The 17,260-nt window shown below is 45.1% G+C and overlaps 1 protein-coding gene across 1 annotated transcript in view; it reads right to left on the reverse strand.

The window, feature by feature from the left end:
- The window catches only part of LOC121585004, a 49,496-nt gene extending 33,055 nt beyond the window's left edge, over positions 1–16,441 (reverse strand). The window contains exon 1 of the mRNA XM_041901303.2: positions 16,272–16,441. Within this exon, the coding sequence (XP_041757237.2) occupies positions 16,272–16,352 (81 nt within the window). The 5' untranslated portion in view covers positions 16,353–16,441. The remainder of the gene's footprint in view (positions 1–16,271) is intronic.
- Between the last annotated feature and the right edge of the window lie 819 nt (positions 16,442–17,260).

Here is a 17,260-nt window from a genome sequence, read left to right on the forward strand (position 1 = left end):
TTTTCTTTATCCATGCTCTTTCTATTGACAGTTTGTGGGCTACATATCCATCCCCCCAATCAGAGAGAGAGAGAGAGAGAGAGAGAGAGAGAGAGAGAGAGAGAGAGAGAGAGAGAGAGAGAGAGAGAGAGAGAGAGAGAGAGAGAGAGAGAGAGAGAGAGAGAGAGAGAGAGAGAGAGAGAGAGAGAGAGAGAGAGAGAGAGAGAGAGAGAGAGAGAGAGAGAGAGAGAGAGAGAGAGAGAGAGAGAGAGAGAGATAACTGTGTCAAGGAGGGACTGTGTCATCTCCATGGCCCTGGCTGCAGTAGGACTTGGCTGGCTATCTGGAGGTCTGCTGCCCTCACTGTGATGTGATGCACAAGGTGGACTACACATGAATAGTCTCCAAAGTGCCACAGTGTATAATGGAAAATTGGACATTCTTATAATGTCAAACATCCCAATTCTGTTACATCACAGACACAGGCCTCTCCTCTCCACTGGCAGTGGCAGCCAAGGCGGTCATTATTCAAGAAAACCTTTTCTCATGGGGCACAATGGGCCACAGTGCCGTTTGGTTGCACCACTTCATGGTGGGATGGGAGATAACATTTTAATGAAGTGATGTTACTAAGTAGGAGCAGGCAGAAAGTTTACATAAGACCCTGCTGGTCGGTCATCGTGTCACAGTTATGCCACACAGAGATGACTAGACGATCCTTGTACAAAAGTTAAGCAACCAAGTAAATAATTGTGTGAAATGACTTGTGCAGTGGAATGTCAAATTAAACACTGTCATTATTTTGAGGTTTACCATAATTATATTGTTAAGGAACTTGAATCCTATGTCAGAACTAAAATGCTAATAACCAAAAAGGTAGTTTGAACTTAACACAAAAGCCTTCTATATTGTTTTGCTGTTTGGAATATAAACTTGAAACGCAATTCCAATTTCTAAATCTAAATAAACACTAACTCCCTAACAACTGTCCGAAAAAGGCCCAAAAGATTGCCAGAGAAAGGCCCGAAGAATTGTCAAAGACTCCAGCCACCCGAGACATGGACTGTCCTCCATGCTCCGGTCCGGCAGGTGGTACCGGTGCATCCAGGCTTAGATCAACAGACTCTAAACAGCTTCTAGCCCCTGGCCATTAGACTGTTAAATGGCTAACAACTACTGCTCCCCCTCACACCTACAGTGCATTTGGAAAGTGTTCAGACCCCTTGACTTTTTACACATTTTGTTATGTCTTTTCTAAAATTGATTAAATAGTTTTATTTTATTCAATCTACACACAATACCCCATAATGACAAACCAAAGACAGGTTTTTAGAAATGTTTGCTAATTTCTTAAAAATAAAAAACAGAAATACCTTATTTATATAAGTATTCAGACCCTTTGCTATGACACTGTCACGTTCGTTCATAGACGGGTCAGACCAAGGCGCAGCGTGATATGCATACATGTTTATTTTAAACTTAATAAAACAACGACAAAACAATAAACCAACGAAACGTGACGTCCAAAGGTAACACACAACAAACCTCACACGGAACAAGATCACACAACCCACTTGTGCCAATAGGCTGCCTAAGTATGGTCCCCAATCAGAGACAACGAGCGACAGCTGCCTCTGATTGGGAAACACACCGGCCAACATAGATCTAGACCTACTAGATCCTATAACAAAGAACAAGCACAACAAGGAATATACACACCCTGACTCAACATATAAGCGTCCCCTGAGTCAGGGCGTGACAGACACTCAAAATTTAGCTCAGATGCATCCTGTTTCCATTGATCATCCTTGAGATGTTTCTACAACTTGATTGGAGTCCACCTGTGGTAAATTAAATTGATTGGACATGATTTGGAAAGGCACACACCTGTCTATATAAGGTCCCACAGTTGACAGTGCATGTCAGAACAAAAGCCATGAGGTCGAAGGAATTGTCCGTAGAGCTCCGAGACAGGATTGTGTCGAGGCACAGATCTGGGGAAGGGTATCAAAACATTTCTGCAGCATTGAAGGTTCCCAAGAACACAGTGGCCTCCATCATTCTTAAATGGAAGAAGTTTGGAACCACCAAGACTCTTCCTAGAGCTGGCCACCCGGCCAAACTGAGCAATCGGGGGAGAAGGGCCTTAGTCAGGGAGGTGACCAAGAAGCCGATGGTCACTCTAACAGAGATCCAGAGTTCCTCTGTGGAGATGGGAGACTCTTCCAGAGGGACAACTATCTCTGCAACACTCCACCAATCAGGCCTTTATGGTAGAGTGGCTAGACGGAAGCCACTCCTCAGTAAAAGGCACATGAAAGCCCGCTTGGAGTTTGCCAAAAGGCACCTAAATACTATCAGACCATGAGAAACCAGATTCTCTGGTCTGATGAAACGAAGACTGAACTCTTTGGCCTGAACGCCAAGCATCACGTCTGGAGGAACCCTGGCACCATCCCTACTGTGAAGCATGGTGGTGGCAGCATCATGTTGTTGTCACGATCGTCATAATGAGTGGACCAAGGCGCAGAGTGATATGCGTACATCTCTTTAATAGTGTACTCCGGGCGTGACCACCACCATCTAACAACCCCCCCGTAGCGCCCCTGGTCTGGTCTGGCCCCGCTGGCTGGAGCTGGACTGGACATCGGTGGAGCGGATTGCTTAGGCACCGGTGCCTGACCAGGCACCGGTGAAACAGGCACGGGCTGTGCCGGACTGATGACGCGCACCACAGGCTTGGTGCGGGGAGCAGGAATGGGCCGGACCGGGCTGACGACGCGCACCACTGACTTGGTGCGGGGAGCAGGAACGGGCCGGACCGGGCTGACAATGCGCACCACTGGCTTGGTGCGGGGAGCAGGAATGGGCCGGACCGGGCTGACGACGCGCACCACTGGCTTGGTGCGGGGAGCAGGAACGGGCCGGATCGGGCTGACGATGCACACCACTGGCTTGGTGCGGGGAGCAGGAACGGGCCGGGCTGGCGACGCGCACCATTGGCTTGGTGCGGGGAGCAGGAACGGGCTGGGCCGGGCTGGCGACGCGCACCATTGGCTTGGTGCGAGGAGCAGGAACAGGCCGGGCCGGGCTGGCGACGCGCACCACAGGCTTGGTGCGGGGAGCAGGAACAGGCCGGGCCGGGCTGGCGACGCGCACCACAGGCTTGGTGCGAGGGGCAGGAACAGGCCGGACCGGGCTGGCGATGCGCACCACAGGCTTGGTGCGAGGGGCAGGAACAGGCCGGGCCGGGCTGGCGACGCGCACCATAGGCTTGGTGCGGGGAGCAGGAACAGGCCGGGCCGGGCTGGCGACGCGCACCATTGGCTTGGTGCGAGGAGCAGGAACAGGCCGGGCCGGGCTGGTGACACACACCACAGGCTTGGTGCGGGGAACAGGAACAGGCCGGACCGGGCTGTGGAGACGGACTGGAGGTCTGGAGCGAAGAGCTGACACAACCCGTCCTGGCTGAATGCCTATTTTAACACACTCTGTGTGAGGCATCAGCACAGGACGTACAGGGCTGTGTACTCGTACTGGCACTACAGCACGTGGCACTGGCACAGGATATCCGGGACCGAGGAGGGGTACTGGAGGCCACGAGCGTTGAGCCGGCACACTCCGTCCTGGCTGCATGCCCACCTTAGCACGACACGTGTGTGGTGCTAGCACAGGACGTACAGGACTGTGCCGGACCACTCGCGGCACAGTACGCAGCTCCGCATACCTCGGAACCTGCCCAGTCTCACGCTGCCTAGCCTGAGTACGGGGAGTTGGCTCTGCTCTACCTCTAGGCTCCGCCAACCTCCCTTCCAGCCCCCCAAACCCGGTGGCCTCCTCTCCTAATCCACAAACTCGCCCTGTAGCTGCCTCCAGCCGCCCCGTCGTCCATGCCGTGTGCCCCCCACAAAAATGTTCTTGGGGGTGCCTCTCGCCTGTCCGACGACGGCCCGGTTGGCGCCGCTTCTCCTCTCCTGCCTGGGTCTCCCCCTTCATCGCCCTCCGGTAACGGACGGCCTCCTCCTCCGTTATCTGCCCCCAACCGAGGAGGACATCCACTAACGTTACCTCCGGCGTTTGCTCCTGGACACGCTGCTTGGTCCTGTATTGGTGGGATCATCTGTCACGATCGTCATAATGAGTGGACCAAGGCGCAGCGTGTTATGCGTACATCTCTTTAATAGTGTACTTAGCAACACAATACAAATAACAAAACAATAAAACGAAACGTGAAGTCCTCGGTCATACACAAACCTACACGGAACAAGATCCCACGAATCACAAGTGCACAAAAGGCTGCCTAAGTATGGTTCCCAATCAGAGACAACAAGCAACAGCTGATTCTCGTTGCCTCTGATTGAGAACCACCCCGGCCAACATAGAAACACATAACCTAGAACAGAACATAGAAAACAAAACATAGACACTACACAAAGAAACTAACACCCTGGCTCAACATACAAGAGTCCCCAGAGCCAGAGTGTGACAGCTGTGGAGATGTTTTCCAGCGGCAGGGACTGGGAGACTAGTCAGGATCAAGGGAAAGATGAACGGAGCAAGGTACAGAGAGATCCTTGATGAAAACCTGCTCCAGAGCGCTCATGACCTCAGACTGGGGTGAAGGTTCACCTTCCAACAGGACAACGACCCTAAACACACAGCCAAGACAACGCAGGAGTGGCTTCGGGGACAAGTCACTGAATGTCCTTGAGTGGCCCAGCCAGATCCCGGACTTGAACCCGATCGAACATCTCTGGAGAGACCTGAAAATAGCTGTGCAGCGACGCTCCCCATCCAACCTGACAGAGCTTGAGAGGTGGCGTCATACCCAAGAGTGGTTAAGAGCGTTGTGCCAGACTCGAGGCTGTAATTGCTGCCAAAGGTGCTTCAATAAAGTACTGAGTAAAGGGTCTGAATACCTATGTAAATGTGATATTTCCGGGTTTCTTTTCTAAAAACCTGTTTTTGCTTTGTAATAATAATGTAATAATATAATCAATATCCCATAATTGTAATTATGGGATATTGTGTGTAGATTGATGAGGGGGAAAAAATAAACATTTATCCATTTTAGAATAAGGCTGTAACGTAACAAAATGTGGAAAAAGTGAAGGTGTCTGAATACTTTCCAAATGCACTGTACGCTGCTGCTAAAATGATTATTAATTTGATTTATTACTACTACTACGTTGCTGTTCATTGATTATTGATTGCCATTACAAATAGTATCCACTGTATCTATTTATCCTGCTACTGGTCACTATCACTCCTGTTTACATGTATTACCATTAGTATATTAACATAAGTATTTATATATATTCCTGCTACCAGTCACTTTTCAGCCATGTTTACATGTATACCCATCTATCAAGCCTACACTGACACTCTTGCACACACACACACTAAAGGTGTTCGCATGCTTCCCATCCGAAACAGTTCGGAACAGTGTGTGAATATATTATGACGACATTTTGTGAAGTTTTTGTTCGTTTTGGTCTTTGGGAAGGGTTTTTTCCAATAGTGTGCAACTGCAGCCCACAATTTTGGGCGTTCCTGCATGTGGGCATTTCTGCATCTGCAGGAACGCCTCCCCTTGAGCATCCCATTTGTTCCCCCCCTCCCCTCCCCCAATAGAAGTATAATGAGGTACCAATAGAAGTATTGTGGCGGCAGGTAGCTTAGTGGTTAAGAGCGTTGTGCCAGTAACCGAAAGTTCGCTGGTTCTAATCCCCGAGCCGACTGGGTGAAAAATCTGTCGACCCTATTTGCTCATGTAAGTTGCTCTGGATAAGAGCTCTCTGCTAAATGACAAAAAAAATAAGTATGAAGAGGGGTTCCTGCAGATGGAATGCCCACATGCAGAAAGGCCCCGAATTGTGGACCGCAATTGCACCCTTCTCGTTTTTCCGGCTGTTCGTGCACACAACCTTTTTTCCTGAGGCAAGCCGAAGTCGGTAGCTGAAGTCTACGCCCCTTCGTCGGTAATTGGTCAACAGTAGGGATTAAATTAAGTGTTTGTTGTCATTCAACGAGAGATTAATAGTTTTCATGCACATTTTTTCACTTGAGAGATACTGCACCAAACATCTTAGTTAGATGTAAATTGGACGACTAAGATCTCCTCGGCAAACACATCCAAATTAATGACAGATTTCTTGAGTTATCTTAGATTAAGGGAGAATGCGAGCACACTCGTTCGGTTCGCCTAGCCAAGTTCGGCTAGGCGCCAGCCGAACCGAAGCATGCTGACGCCTTAACACCCACACACACCCACCCACCACTTCTGCTGCTATCATACTGTTTACTATTATTAATCCTTCTCCCAGTCACTTTCTCCTAATCCCTGTTTACATATCTACCTCAAATACTCCAGTATCCCTGCACATTGGAAAATTGGTACTGACACAGACCCTGTATATAGCTTCCTGTCTTATTTTTCGTGTTTTTATTGTATATGTTTATTAGTTATACTTTTTTTATATTGAATACTGCACTGTTGGGTAGGGCTTGCAAGTTAAAGGGCAATTTCGCCACTTTTCAACCTCATATTCATTATCTCCAGCACCAAACCAGTGTCTACATATGTGAAAACAGCACGTTTCTATGATCTGCTGTTAAACAAATACGAAGAAAAGTCCCAAAATAAACAGTGATTTTCAAAACCAGAGGGTGAGTATTTTCTTACTCCACACTTCACCGCGAATCTCATTGTGTTTGAAAATCACTGTTTATAAAACTTTTGATGATGTCATTGGGTAGAACTTTTTAACTTTATATATATATATATATATACAGTGGGGGAAATAAGTATTTAGTCAGCCACCAATTGTGCAAGTTCTCCCACTTAAAAAGATGAGAGGCCTGTAATTTTCATCATAGGTACATGTCAACTATGACAGACAAAATGAGAAAAACAAATCCAGAAAATCACATTGTAGGATTTTTAATGAATTTATTTGCAAATTATGGTGGAAAATAAGTATTTGGTCAATAACAAAAGTTTCTCAATACTTTGTTATATACCCTTTGTTGGCAATGACACAGGTCAAACGTTTTCTGTAAGTCTTCACAAGGTTTTCACACACTGTTGCTGGTATTTTGGCCCATTCCTCCATGCAGATCTCCTCTAGAGCAGTGATGTTTTGGGGCTGTCGCTGGGCAACACGGACTTTCAACTCCCTCCAAAGATTTTCTATGGGGTTGAGATCTGGAGACTAGCTAGGCCACTCCAGGACCTTGAAATGCTTCTACGAAGCCACTCCTTCGTTGCCCGGCGGTGTGTTTGGGATCATTGTCATGCTGAAAGACCCAGCCACGTTTCATCTTCAATGCCCTTGCTGATGGAAGGAGGTTTTCACTCAAAATCTCACGATACATGGCCCCATTCATTCTTTCCTTTACACGGATCAGTCGTCCTGGTCCCTTTGCAGAAAAACAGCCCCAAAGCATGATGTTTCTACCCCCATGCTTCACAGTAGGTATGGTGTTCTTTGGATGCAACTCAGCATTCTTTGTCCTCCAAACACGACGAGTTGAGTTTTTACCAAAAAGTTCTATTTTGGTTTCATCTGACCATATGACATTCTCCCAATCCTCTTCTGGATCATCCAAATGCACTCTAGCAAACTTCAAACGGGCCTGGACATGTACTGGCTTAAGCAGGGGGACACGTCTGGCACTGCAGGATTTGAGTCCCTGGCGGCGTAGTATGTTACTGATGGTAGGCTTTGTTACTTTGGTCCCAGCTCTCTGCAGGTCATTCACTAGGTCCCCCCCGTGTGGTTCTGGGATTTTTGCTCACCGTTCTTGTGATCATTTTGACCCCACGGGGTGAGATCTTGCGTGGAGCCCCAGATCGAGGGAGATTATCAGTGGTCTTGTATGTCTTCCATTTCCTAATAATTGCTCCCACAGTTGATTTCTTCAAACCAAGCTGCTTACCTATTGCAGATTCAGTCTTCCCAGCCTGGTGCAGGTCTACAATTTTGTTTCTGGTGTCCTTTGACAGCTCTTTGGTCTTGGCCATAGTGGAGTTTGGAGTGTGACTGTTTGAGGTTGTGGACAGGTGTCTTTTATACTGATAACAAGTTCAAACAGGTGCCATTAATACAGGTAACGAGTGGAGGACAGAGGAGCCTCTTTAAGAAGAAGTTACAGGTCTGTGAGAGCCAGAAATATTGCTTGTTTGTAGGTGACCAAATACTTATTTTCCACCATAATTTGCAAATAAATTCATAAAAAATCCTACAATGTGATTTTCTGGAGAAAAAAAATCTCAATTTGTCTGTCATAGTTGACGTGTACCTATGATGAAAATTACAGGCCTCTCTCATATTTTTAAGTGGGAGAACTTGCACAATTGGTGGCTGACTAAATACTTTTTTTCCCCACTGTATATATATATATATATATTTCTACAAAACGTAGAAATGTGCAATTTTTACATATGTAGACACTGGTATCAAATCAAATCAAATTTTATTTGCCACATGCGCCGAATACAACAGGTGGAGGGAGACCTTACAGTGAAATGCTTACTTACAAGCCCTTAACCAACAATGCAGTTTTAAGGGAAAAAAAGAGCAGCAGTAAAATAAAATAACAGTAGGGAGGCTATATACAGTCAGGTCCATAAATATTTTGACATTGACCAAGTTATTATTATTTTAGCTGTCTACCACAGCATATTGGAGTTGAAATTAAATAATGAATATGAGCTGAAATGGCAGACTTTCAGCTTTAATTTGAGGGTATTTACATCCAAATCGGGTGAACTGTGTAGGAATTACAGCACTTTTGATATGTGGTCCCCCCCTTTTTAAGGGACCAAAAGTAATTGGACAATTGGCTGCTCAGCTGTTCCATGGCCAGGTGTGTGTTATTCCCTCATTAGTTCATTTACAAGTAAGCAGATAAAAGGTCTAGTTGATTTTAAGTGTGGCATTTGCATTTGGAATCTGTTGCTGTTAACCCTCAATATGAAGTCCAAAGAGCTGTCACTTCCAGTGAAGCAAGCCATCATTAGGCTGAAAAATCTAAACAAACCCTTCAGAGAGATTACAAAAACATTAGGTGTGGTCAAATCAACTATTTGGTACATTCTTAAAAATAAAGAACGCACTGGTGAGCTCAGGAACACCAAAAGGCCCGGAAGACCACGGAAAACAACTGTGGTAGATGACAGAATAATTATTTCCATGGTGAAGAAAACCCCCTTCACAACAGTTGGCCAGATCAAGATCACCCTCCAGGAGGTAGGCGTATCTGTGTCAAAGCCAACAATCAAGAGAAGACTTCACCAGAGTAAATACAGAGGGTTTACCACAAGATGTAAACCATTGGTAAGCCTCAAAAACAGGAAGACCAGATTACAGTTTGCTAAAAAAACATCTATGGACAGATGAGACAAAGATCAACTTGTACCAGAATGATGGGAAGAGAAGAGTATGGAGAAGGGAAGGAACTGCTCATGATCCGAAGCATACCACCTCATCTGTGAAGCATGGCGTGGGCATGTATGGCTGCCAATGGAACTGGTTCCCTTGTATTTATTGATGATGTATGTGACTGCTGACAAAAGCAGCAGGATGAATTCTGAAGTGTTTAGGGCTATATTGTCTGCTCAGATTCAGCCAAATGCTTCAAAACTCAATGGACGGCGCTTCACAGTGCAAATGGACAATGACCCGAAGCATACTGCGAAAGCAACCCAAACTTTTTTAAGGCAAAAAAGTGTAATGTTCTGAAATGGCCAAGTCAATCACCTGACCTGAATCGAATTGAGCATGCATTTCACTTGCTGAAGGCAAAACTGAAGGCAAAACGCCCCAAGAACAAGCAGGAACTGAAGACAGCTGCAGTAAAGGCCTGGCAGAGCATCACCAGGGAAGAAACCCAGCATCTGGTGATGTCTATGGGTTCCAGACTTCATGCAGTCATTGACCGCAAAGGATTTGCAACCAAGTATTAAAACTCACAATTGAATTTATGATTATGTTAGTTTGTCCAATTACTTTTGAGCCCCTAAAATTGGGGGGCTATGTATAAAAATGGTTATAATTCCTACACGGTTCATACAATAATTTAGACAAAACTCTTAAATTAAAGATGAAAGTCTACACTTGATTGCACATCTTGATTGTTTCCTTTCAAATCCATTGTGGTGGCGTACAGAGCGAAAATGATGCAAATTGTGTCACTGTCCAAATACTTATGGACCTGACTGTACAGGGGGTACCAGTACAGAGTCAATGTGAGGGGGCACCGGTTAGTCAAGGTAATTTAGGTAATATGTACATGTGGGTAGAGTTAAAGTGACAGAGTAGCAGCAGCGTAAAAGAGGGGGTGGGGTGGGGGGGACAATGCAAATAGTCCGGGTAGCCATGATTAGCTGTTCAGGAGTCTTATGGCTTGGGGGTAGAAGCTGTTAAGAAGCCTTTTGGACCTAGACTTGGCGCTCCAGTACCGCTTGCCGTGCGGTAGCAGAGAGAACAGTCTATGACTAGGGTGGCTGGAGTCTTTGACAATTTTTAGGTCCTTCCTCTGACACCGCCTGGTATAGTGCTGGAGATAATGAAAATTAGGTTGAAAAGTGGTGGAGTTGCCCTTTAAGCATTTCACTGTACTTGTGCATGTGACAAATAAAACTTGAAACTTAACTGAAGAGCTTAGAGGAATCTACTATTGCCTAATTGAACCTTAGCAACAGGTTAGTGAGTATACAACTAGTATGATGAAACCCCCAGCTAAAACCTTGCAACACACTGACGCCCAACTTCCCATAGCACTTGCTGTCACACACACTCACTCTTTCCCTTCCCTCACTCCTTCACATGCACAAACAGCCCCTAACTGGCTCATAAACAGCCAGACGGGCCCCTCAAAAGGGGGCAGGGATTCTCACAGGCGCTATTTACTGGGAGTAGAAAAGTGACACTGTTCCACAAGCTAACGCTTCAGCTGTGCCAACCCCCAGATGATGTATATAGCCCAGGACTCAGCAGCTCCTCAGTCGCTCTGTCTCAGTCCAATCATTTAGCCACTGTTGCTGGTCAGGTCAGACACTGACAGAAATCTATACCAAAGACTTTAGGGTCATTTCTACAATGGAGCATACTAGATCCATGTGTCATAGAAGCTAGAATAGCTACACTACATGACCAAAAGTATGCGGACAGCTGCTCGTCAAACATCTCATTCCAAAATCATGGGCATTAATATGGAGTTGGTCCCCCCTTTGATGCTATAACAGCCTCCACTCTTCTGGGAAGGCTTTCCACTAGATGTTGGAACATTGCTGCGGGGACTTGTGAAGGCCAGACAAGTTCTTTCACACCGATCTTGACAAAGCATTTCTGTATGGACCTTGCTTTGTGCACAGTGGCATTGTCATGCTGAAACAGGAAAGGGCCTTCCCCAAACTGTTGCCACAAAGTTGGAAGCACAGAATCGTCTAGAATGTCATTGTATGCTGTAGCATTAAGATTTCCCTTCACTGGAACTCAGGGGCCTAGCCCGAACCATGAAAAACAGCCCTAGACCATTATTCCACCTCCACCAAACTTTACAGTTGGCACTACACATTGGGGCAGGTAGCGTTTTCCTGGCATCCGCCAAACCCTGTTTCGTCTGGCGGACTGCCAGATGGTGAAGCGTGGTTCATCACTCCAGAGAACGCGTTTCCTCTGCTCCAGAGTCCAATGGCGGAAAGCTTTACACCACTCCAGCCGACGCTTGGCATTGCGCATGGTGATCTTAGGCTTGTGTGCGGCTGCTCGGCCATGGAAACCCATTTCATGAAGACAATTTTTACGCACTCGGCGGTCCCGTTCTGTGAGCTTGTGTGGCCTACCACTTCGCGGCTGAGCCGTTGTTGCTCCTAGACGTTTCCACTTCACAACAACAGCACTTACAGTTGACCGGGGCAGCTCTAGCAGGGCAGAAATTTGACAAACTGACTTGTTGGAAAGGTGGTATCCTTAGACGGTGCCATGTTGAAAGTCACTGAGCTCTTTAGTAAGGCCATTCTACTGCCAATGTTTGTCCATGGAGATTGCATGCCTGTGTGCTCGATTTTATACACCTGTCAGCAACGGGTGTGGCTGAAGTAGCCGAATCCCATAATTTGAATGGATGTCCACATACATTTGTATATAACTATATATTTTTTAAGAGAAGAAAGGAGGTCCTTGTACCCGTGTTGTCTGTCCACAGCTGTGAAAAGGCACTGATACACAAGACCACAACTTATACAATAAGTATGGTGTGTGTGTGTGCATGCGGTTATCCCGTTCCCTCAGATTCACTCAGGATGAATTTACAAACAACCGGTTAGCTTCCTGATTGGGCTCTAACTGAAGCTGCCCCCACTGACTAGAGCATAGTCTTCATGCTCTAATCACTGCACAACATATGGACCTTTACAAACCTACATCAAGACCATAATGTTCTTTGGTCGTCAATGTTGGGGCCACAAATGATCTCTGCTCTGCATGAGACAGGGGAATGTTCAGCATTGTGGTGGTGGTGGACCCTCCAACTCCACATAGATATGTGGCTGGGTGGGCGGGCTGTTGGATGGAGGGGTTCCAGATTTGCAGTGCACACACCAATTAACAGTTTTCCCTGTATTTTTCTTCGTCTCTGGATGGAAGGTTGCAGTAACAGTCATAAACTAAGTATGCCTAGGAAGTAAAGCATGTGGGTGAGATGCAGTCAGTCAGTGTTATCTGTCACCATGGTGGTTTGGACCAATTTGGAGAAATCATTTCCAGATTTGGAATGTGACCCAGGCAGCGAATGGATGCATCCTAAGTAATTAATCTCTCAGCAGCTGAGCGAGTAGCCCCACCATGCAGGATGACAACAACACACACAGCCAGACCAGCAAGGCCAGCTAGCAGGGCAGGGCAGCTCTCTCTCTCTGCCTGGCCCATTCATCTCATTTAAAGTAACAGTGCAGGTTATTTACAACCATGCCAACCTCACTGTCTAACCAATATGTGTTTACAGTATGAACTAGTCTCTTTATGGAATGTAAACATTTAGCTAGGGGATGAATTCCTCAGTGGTTCTATTTTTAGGGTTGTTCCCTCTATCAAATGGATGCTTCATTTAATCAACATTACAATAAGCAATTAAATGATTGCAATATTACAGTATATTTTAATGTCAAACATGCTCTCATTTGTGTAGATGTTAGGGTAATGGATTTATCAGAGTTGAACGATGCATTTTGGGGGTGGATGAAATGAATACCAAGCTTGTTTACGCTGTACCAAAAATCAACTTAATACAAAAGAGGACAAGAGGACAAAGCCATCATTTAGAGTGCCCCCTCAGGCAGATAATTGCAAAGATAGTGAGCACCCTATGCACACAGAAATTAAAGCTGGGGATGCTGACAATTCAATATACCAAGGGCTTTTGTTGTTCAGTTCTAAGAATTCTGCTGCTCACCCTCACTCAGTCACAGTGGATGGGGATGAGTCTTGACAGTTCGTGGCCTTATCGATTCTCCTTCCTAGTGTTATAGTAGTATGTTGTCATAGCTAATATTTATTCTAACATGGCCCAAGGGAGAACTCTGCAATGACACAGGTAAGCCTTTTATGCCATAGACATACTGTACATACAATGACTGTGACACACTCAACTCATAGTGGAGACAGTAGGCTACAGCACCAGAATACACAGGAAGTGGGATCATTATTTTATAGTATTGCAATCTGACTCTGCTGCCAAAGTTGTCAGGAAGGATTTGGTCATTAAAAAGAACGCCTTCTGCCAGACTCTGTTAATCACCTGTAAGCACTGAACAGATTAGGGGGTCTTTCCCAAATGCTAACAACTGAACATAATTAAATACCACACTCACATGGCCCTTAGACACTACTTATAACATGGTAATGTTTTGGATTCACTGGGTCATGTCTGCCTTCTATTTTATTTACAGTACAGCGGCAGATCAATAGCTTCCTTCTCCCCAGATACTGCACATATACTTATGCTACTTAAGTCAATACTGTAGTGTCAGAACATAATTACAAATAATTTGTAGACTGCAAATTGACAACAGATCACATATATCTCTCAATTATGCGTGGGAATACTTTGTAAAAGATTTCCTACATTGAAATCACTTGGAGTTGATTTGCTGGTGTTTTTACAGTCTTTTATGTCCAACAATTGGGACGAATTGAGAATAAACCCTAAGGAGAGTGTCATCTGGACTAATGCACCATCATCTCTGCTGCACAACCAGCTGAACATGTTTCAGGTGAGTTACACCTCCAAACCCCACCATAGTGTGGATGTGGAAACCCAATAACCAGGGGAAAAAAGCCACTGATCATACCATGCAATCCTGTGCCATGTAACACTCCAACAATGAATTGTAAGGGCCGGTTGGGTTACACTTAAATACTACTGTACTAGGAACCCCCTCTCTCAGACAGAAACTGCTGTGTGTTGTGTAGCTACCTGCAGAGAGCAGGGGTAAGGTGTCTCTATTCTACAGTATGTACAGTATGATTCATGAGAGCTATGGTTCAAGAATGAAGACATGAAGTTCATGTCAGTGTCAGGCAGGCAGCGTGGGTTGTTTTCACCACAAAGTGAGAGAATGAGCTGGCACTGTGTTCCAAATGGCACCCTATTCCCTATGTAATGCACTACTATTGACCAGAGCCCTTTATAGGAAATTTGGGACACAGCCAGAGAGAGGAACAGGAGGTGAACATGCCCTTCTCTGCTCTGCTCCAATTCTCATGTATCTGCTCTCTGTCTGACTCTGCATACCATTGCCGCTAACCTCTACTAAGGTACAGTCCCGCTGAGGATGTGTTTCTCCCCATGGTAGTAAATGTAGCTTTACCAAGATTTACCAAATCTTAATCTGAATCTCTGAACCCTCAGGTCGGTGGACAATCCATCTCCGAAGCCCATGATTCGGGAGGAATAAATTGACCCGCACAGATGTTTATACAGCACCTCCCTTATACAGCACCTCCCTTTCCTTGCTTATTAAATATTGAGCATATTTATCACTTTTAAAACCCATTTTAGAGTGGATATTTTATGCATTTTATTGTGATTTTATCCACTCTTATTCCCGCTGATATCTCACAATTTTAAGGCCTGGCTTTTACCCGACCTACTTAAATCATTATACCCTTTTAAACTCATCCGTCCAGGATGGTGGGGCACTGCAATAGAAGCTGACATTTTAACAACCTAAACGCCGGTTTTATTGCACTGTAAGTTGATTTTTAGATTTTTTCACAGAACTCAATTGAGACACAAACATCAAAAATAACCATTCATCCCACTATTCAAATATTATAAAACCACTCCCCTCCCAGCATCCCGAAGAACAAGTTTCCATCCCCTACTTCCGATTTTTAATAAAGTTATTTACCCCTTCCCCCAACCCAAGTCCTCTTACCCTAAACCGGGTTCGTATCCTATTCCCAACCCCTCCTCCTCTATTTTATTATTATAACCATTTTTAGTTACTTCTTTAGATTTTAAAAGGAGAACTCCACAACCCCCTCTCCCTTGTACCTTGCCAAGCCTGACCTTCACCAGACAGATACATGGAGAAGAGGGATAGAAGAGGGCATGAAGCCCTGAGCCGTCTCTACAAGTCCGTCATTGCTCAAGATGTTCAGTTCAAACACCTGGCTATAACATAATATTGATGTATTGATGTATATTTGCAATGTCTTACAGTTGTGAAAAGCTGATATCTGCAATTATGCATTCATTAACAACACGACCAATGGAAAATCCCATAAAAGAATGTCTTATTTTCCTTAATTAACAACCCAACATGACTTTGAATTTGGAATGATTAGAATTGGAAGCTTCCTATTGAAATGCATGTCAATAACCTTTTTTGTGGATTTAGATAGGATTATAGATTATTTTAGAGTATAATGGTATTAGATAAAACTTTTTATTTTTATTTTTATTATTCATGTAAACCTATACTCAAACTTCTGGACGTGAGCCCTGTATGGACGGGTGCTGTGTTCACTGAACTATTCTAACACAACACGTTTACAGTGCATTACATCATGTGTGTTCACAATAATGACAAATTACCCTGGAAAGTATATATTCTGTCTTTCCCAGTATGGGTACCAACTACACAACAAGGAAACGTGTTTCATTCTTGCTTACAAGTTTTCTGCCAGTCACTAGAAGCCCGCTAACGGGTGAAACGATTGATTGCGCTTTTTCATGAGGCAAATGAGACTGTAAACAAAGAGCAGCCATGTATTACTTACTTTCTGTGCAACACATCCCGTGACCCATAGCAGATACGCTGTCATGAACACATGTGCCCAGAACGAGCTGTTGCAGTTCATTTTCCTTATTTCGTCCTTTTCTCCGACGCACACTGAACCGGGACCCGCTCTCGCTCCCACTCTCCATTCACCTGAAGTCTCGGGAGCGCGCTTTCATCATTCGTGGACCCGCATACAGAAATCACAGGGGGTTGTACTGAAGCGCCCACAATTTGCAGTCAGTCTTATTTGTCCACAAAATGTTTGACAAACACAGCTTCCAATGCACATCTGTGGGATTAGGAACCGTAACCTACATTTCCTTGTAGTAGGTCAGCTGCAGACCATTGATTTTGGAGTAACTTTATGGTTTTGTAGTGATTTAAGAGGAGCAGAGCTCTGCCACCTGTGCTATAAAAGCCCAGGCATCTTGACAGAGGGGTAGTAGTACTCTCAAACAGGCTACACTATTCCCCTTTTTCTCAAGAAGTGTCCGGAGCACAAACCCAATGTGAACATGTGAAGCCTACTCTTGCACTGATGCCACCAATGAAGCAATTGAGGGGGGGATGACATCGAAACATAGGGCAAAGAGCGAGCTTGAACCAGTGTAGGTGTGGGTATAGTGACTTTATTAATTAATTTATAGCAAATTGAGAGGGGAAAGCTGGAGCGGAGCAGGGCTGAACCAGGGACCTCTGGTTACAGGGCAAGTGCACTACCACCTGTGCCATAAAAGCCCACGCCTCTTGGCAGAGGCAATATACCATCATATAGGACGGCTACGTAGCATATGTAGCATATATTACTTGACTTATGCAGAGTTGAGAATCCGTTTGTGTAAAGTTTACAAAAGCATATTTAAGAATGCTCTGAAGATCATCTGTATGGAGTTAATAAGATTAGCTGATATTCATAAGCATGCTGATTAACAGTGCTGTAGGTCTATAGAACAATATGCTCACTAAACCGTTAATCATTATTGTTTG

Source organism: Coregonus clupeaformis, chromosome 16, assembly GCF_020615455.1.
Source record: "Coregonus clupeaformis isolate EN_2021a chromosome 16, ASM2061545v1, whole genome shotgun sequence".
Taxonomy (NCBI): Eukaryota; Metazoa; Chordata; class Actinopteri; order Salmoniformes; family Salmonidae; genus Coregonus; species Coregonus clupeaformis.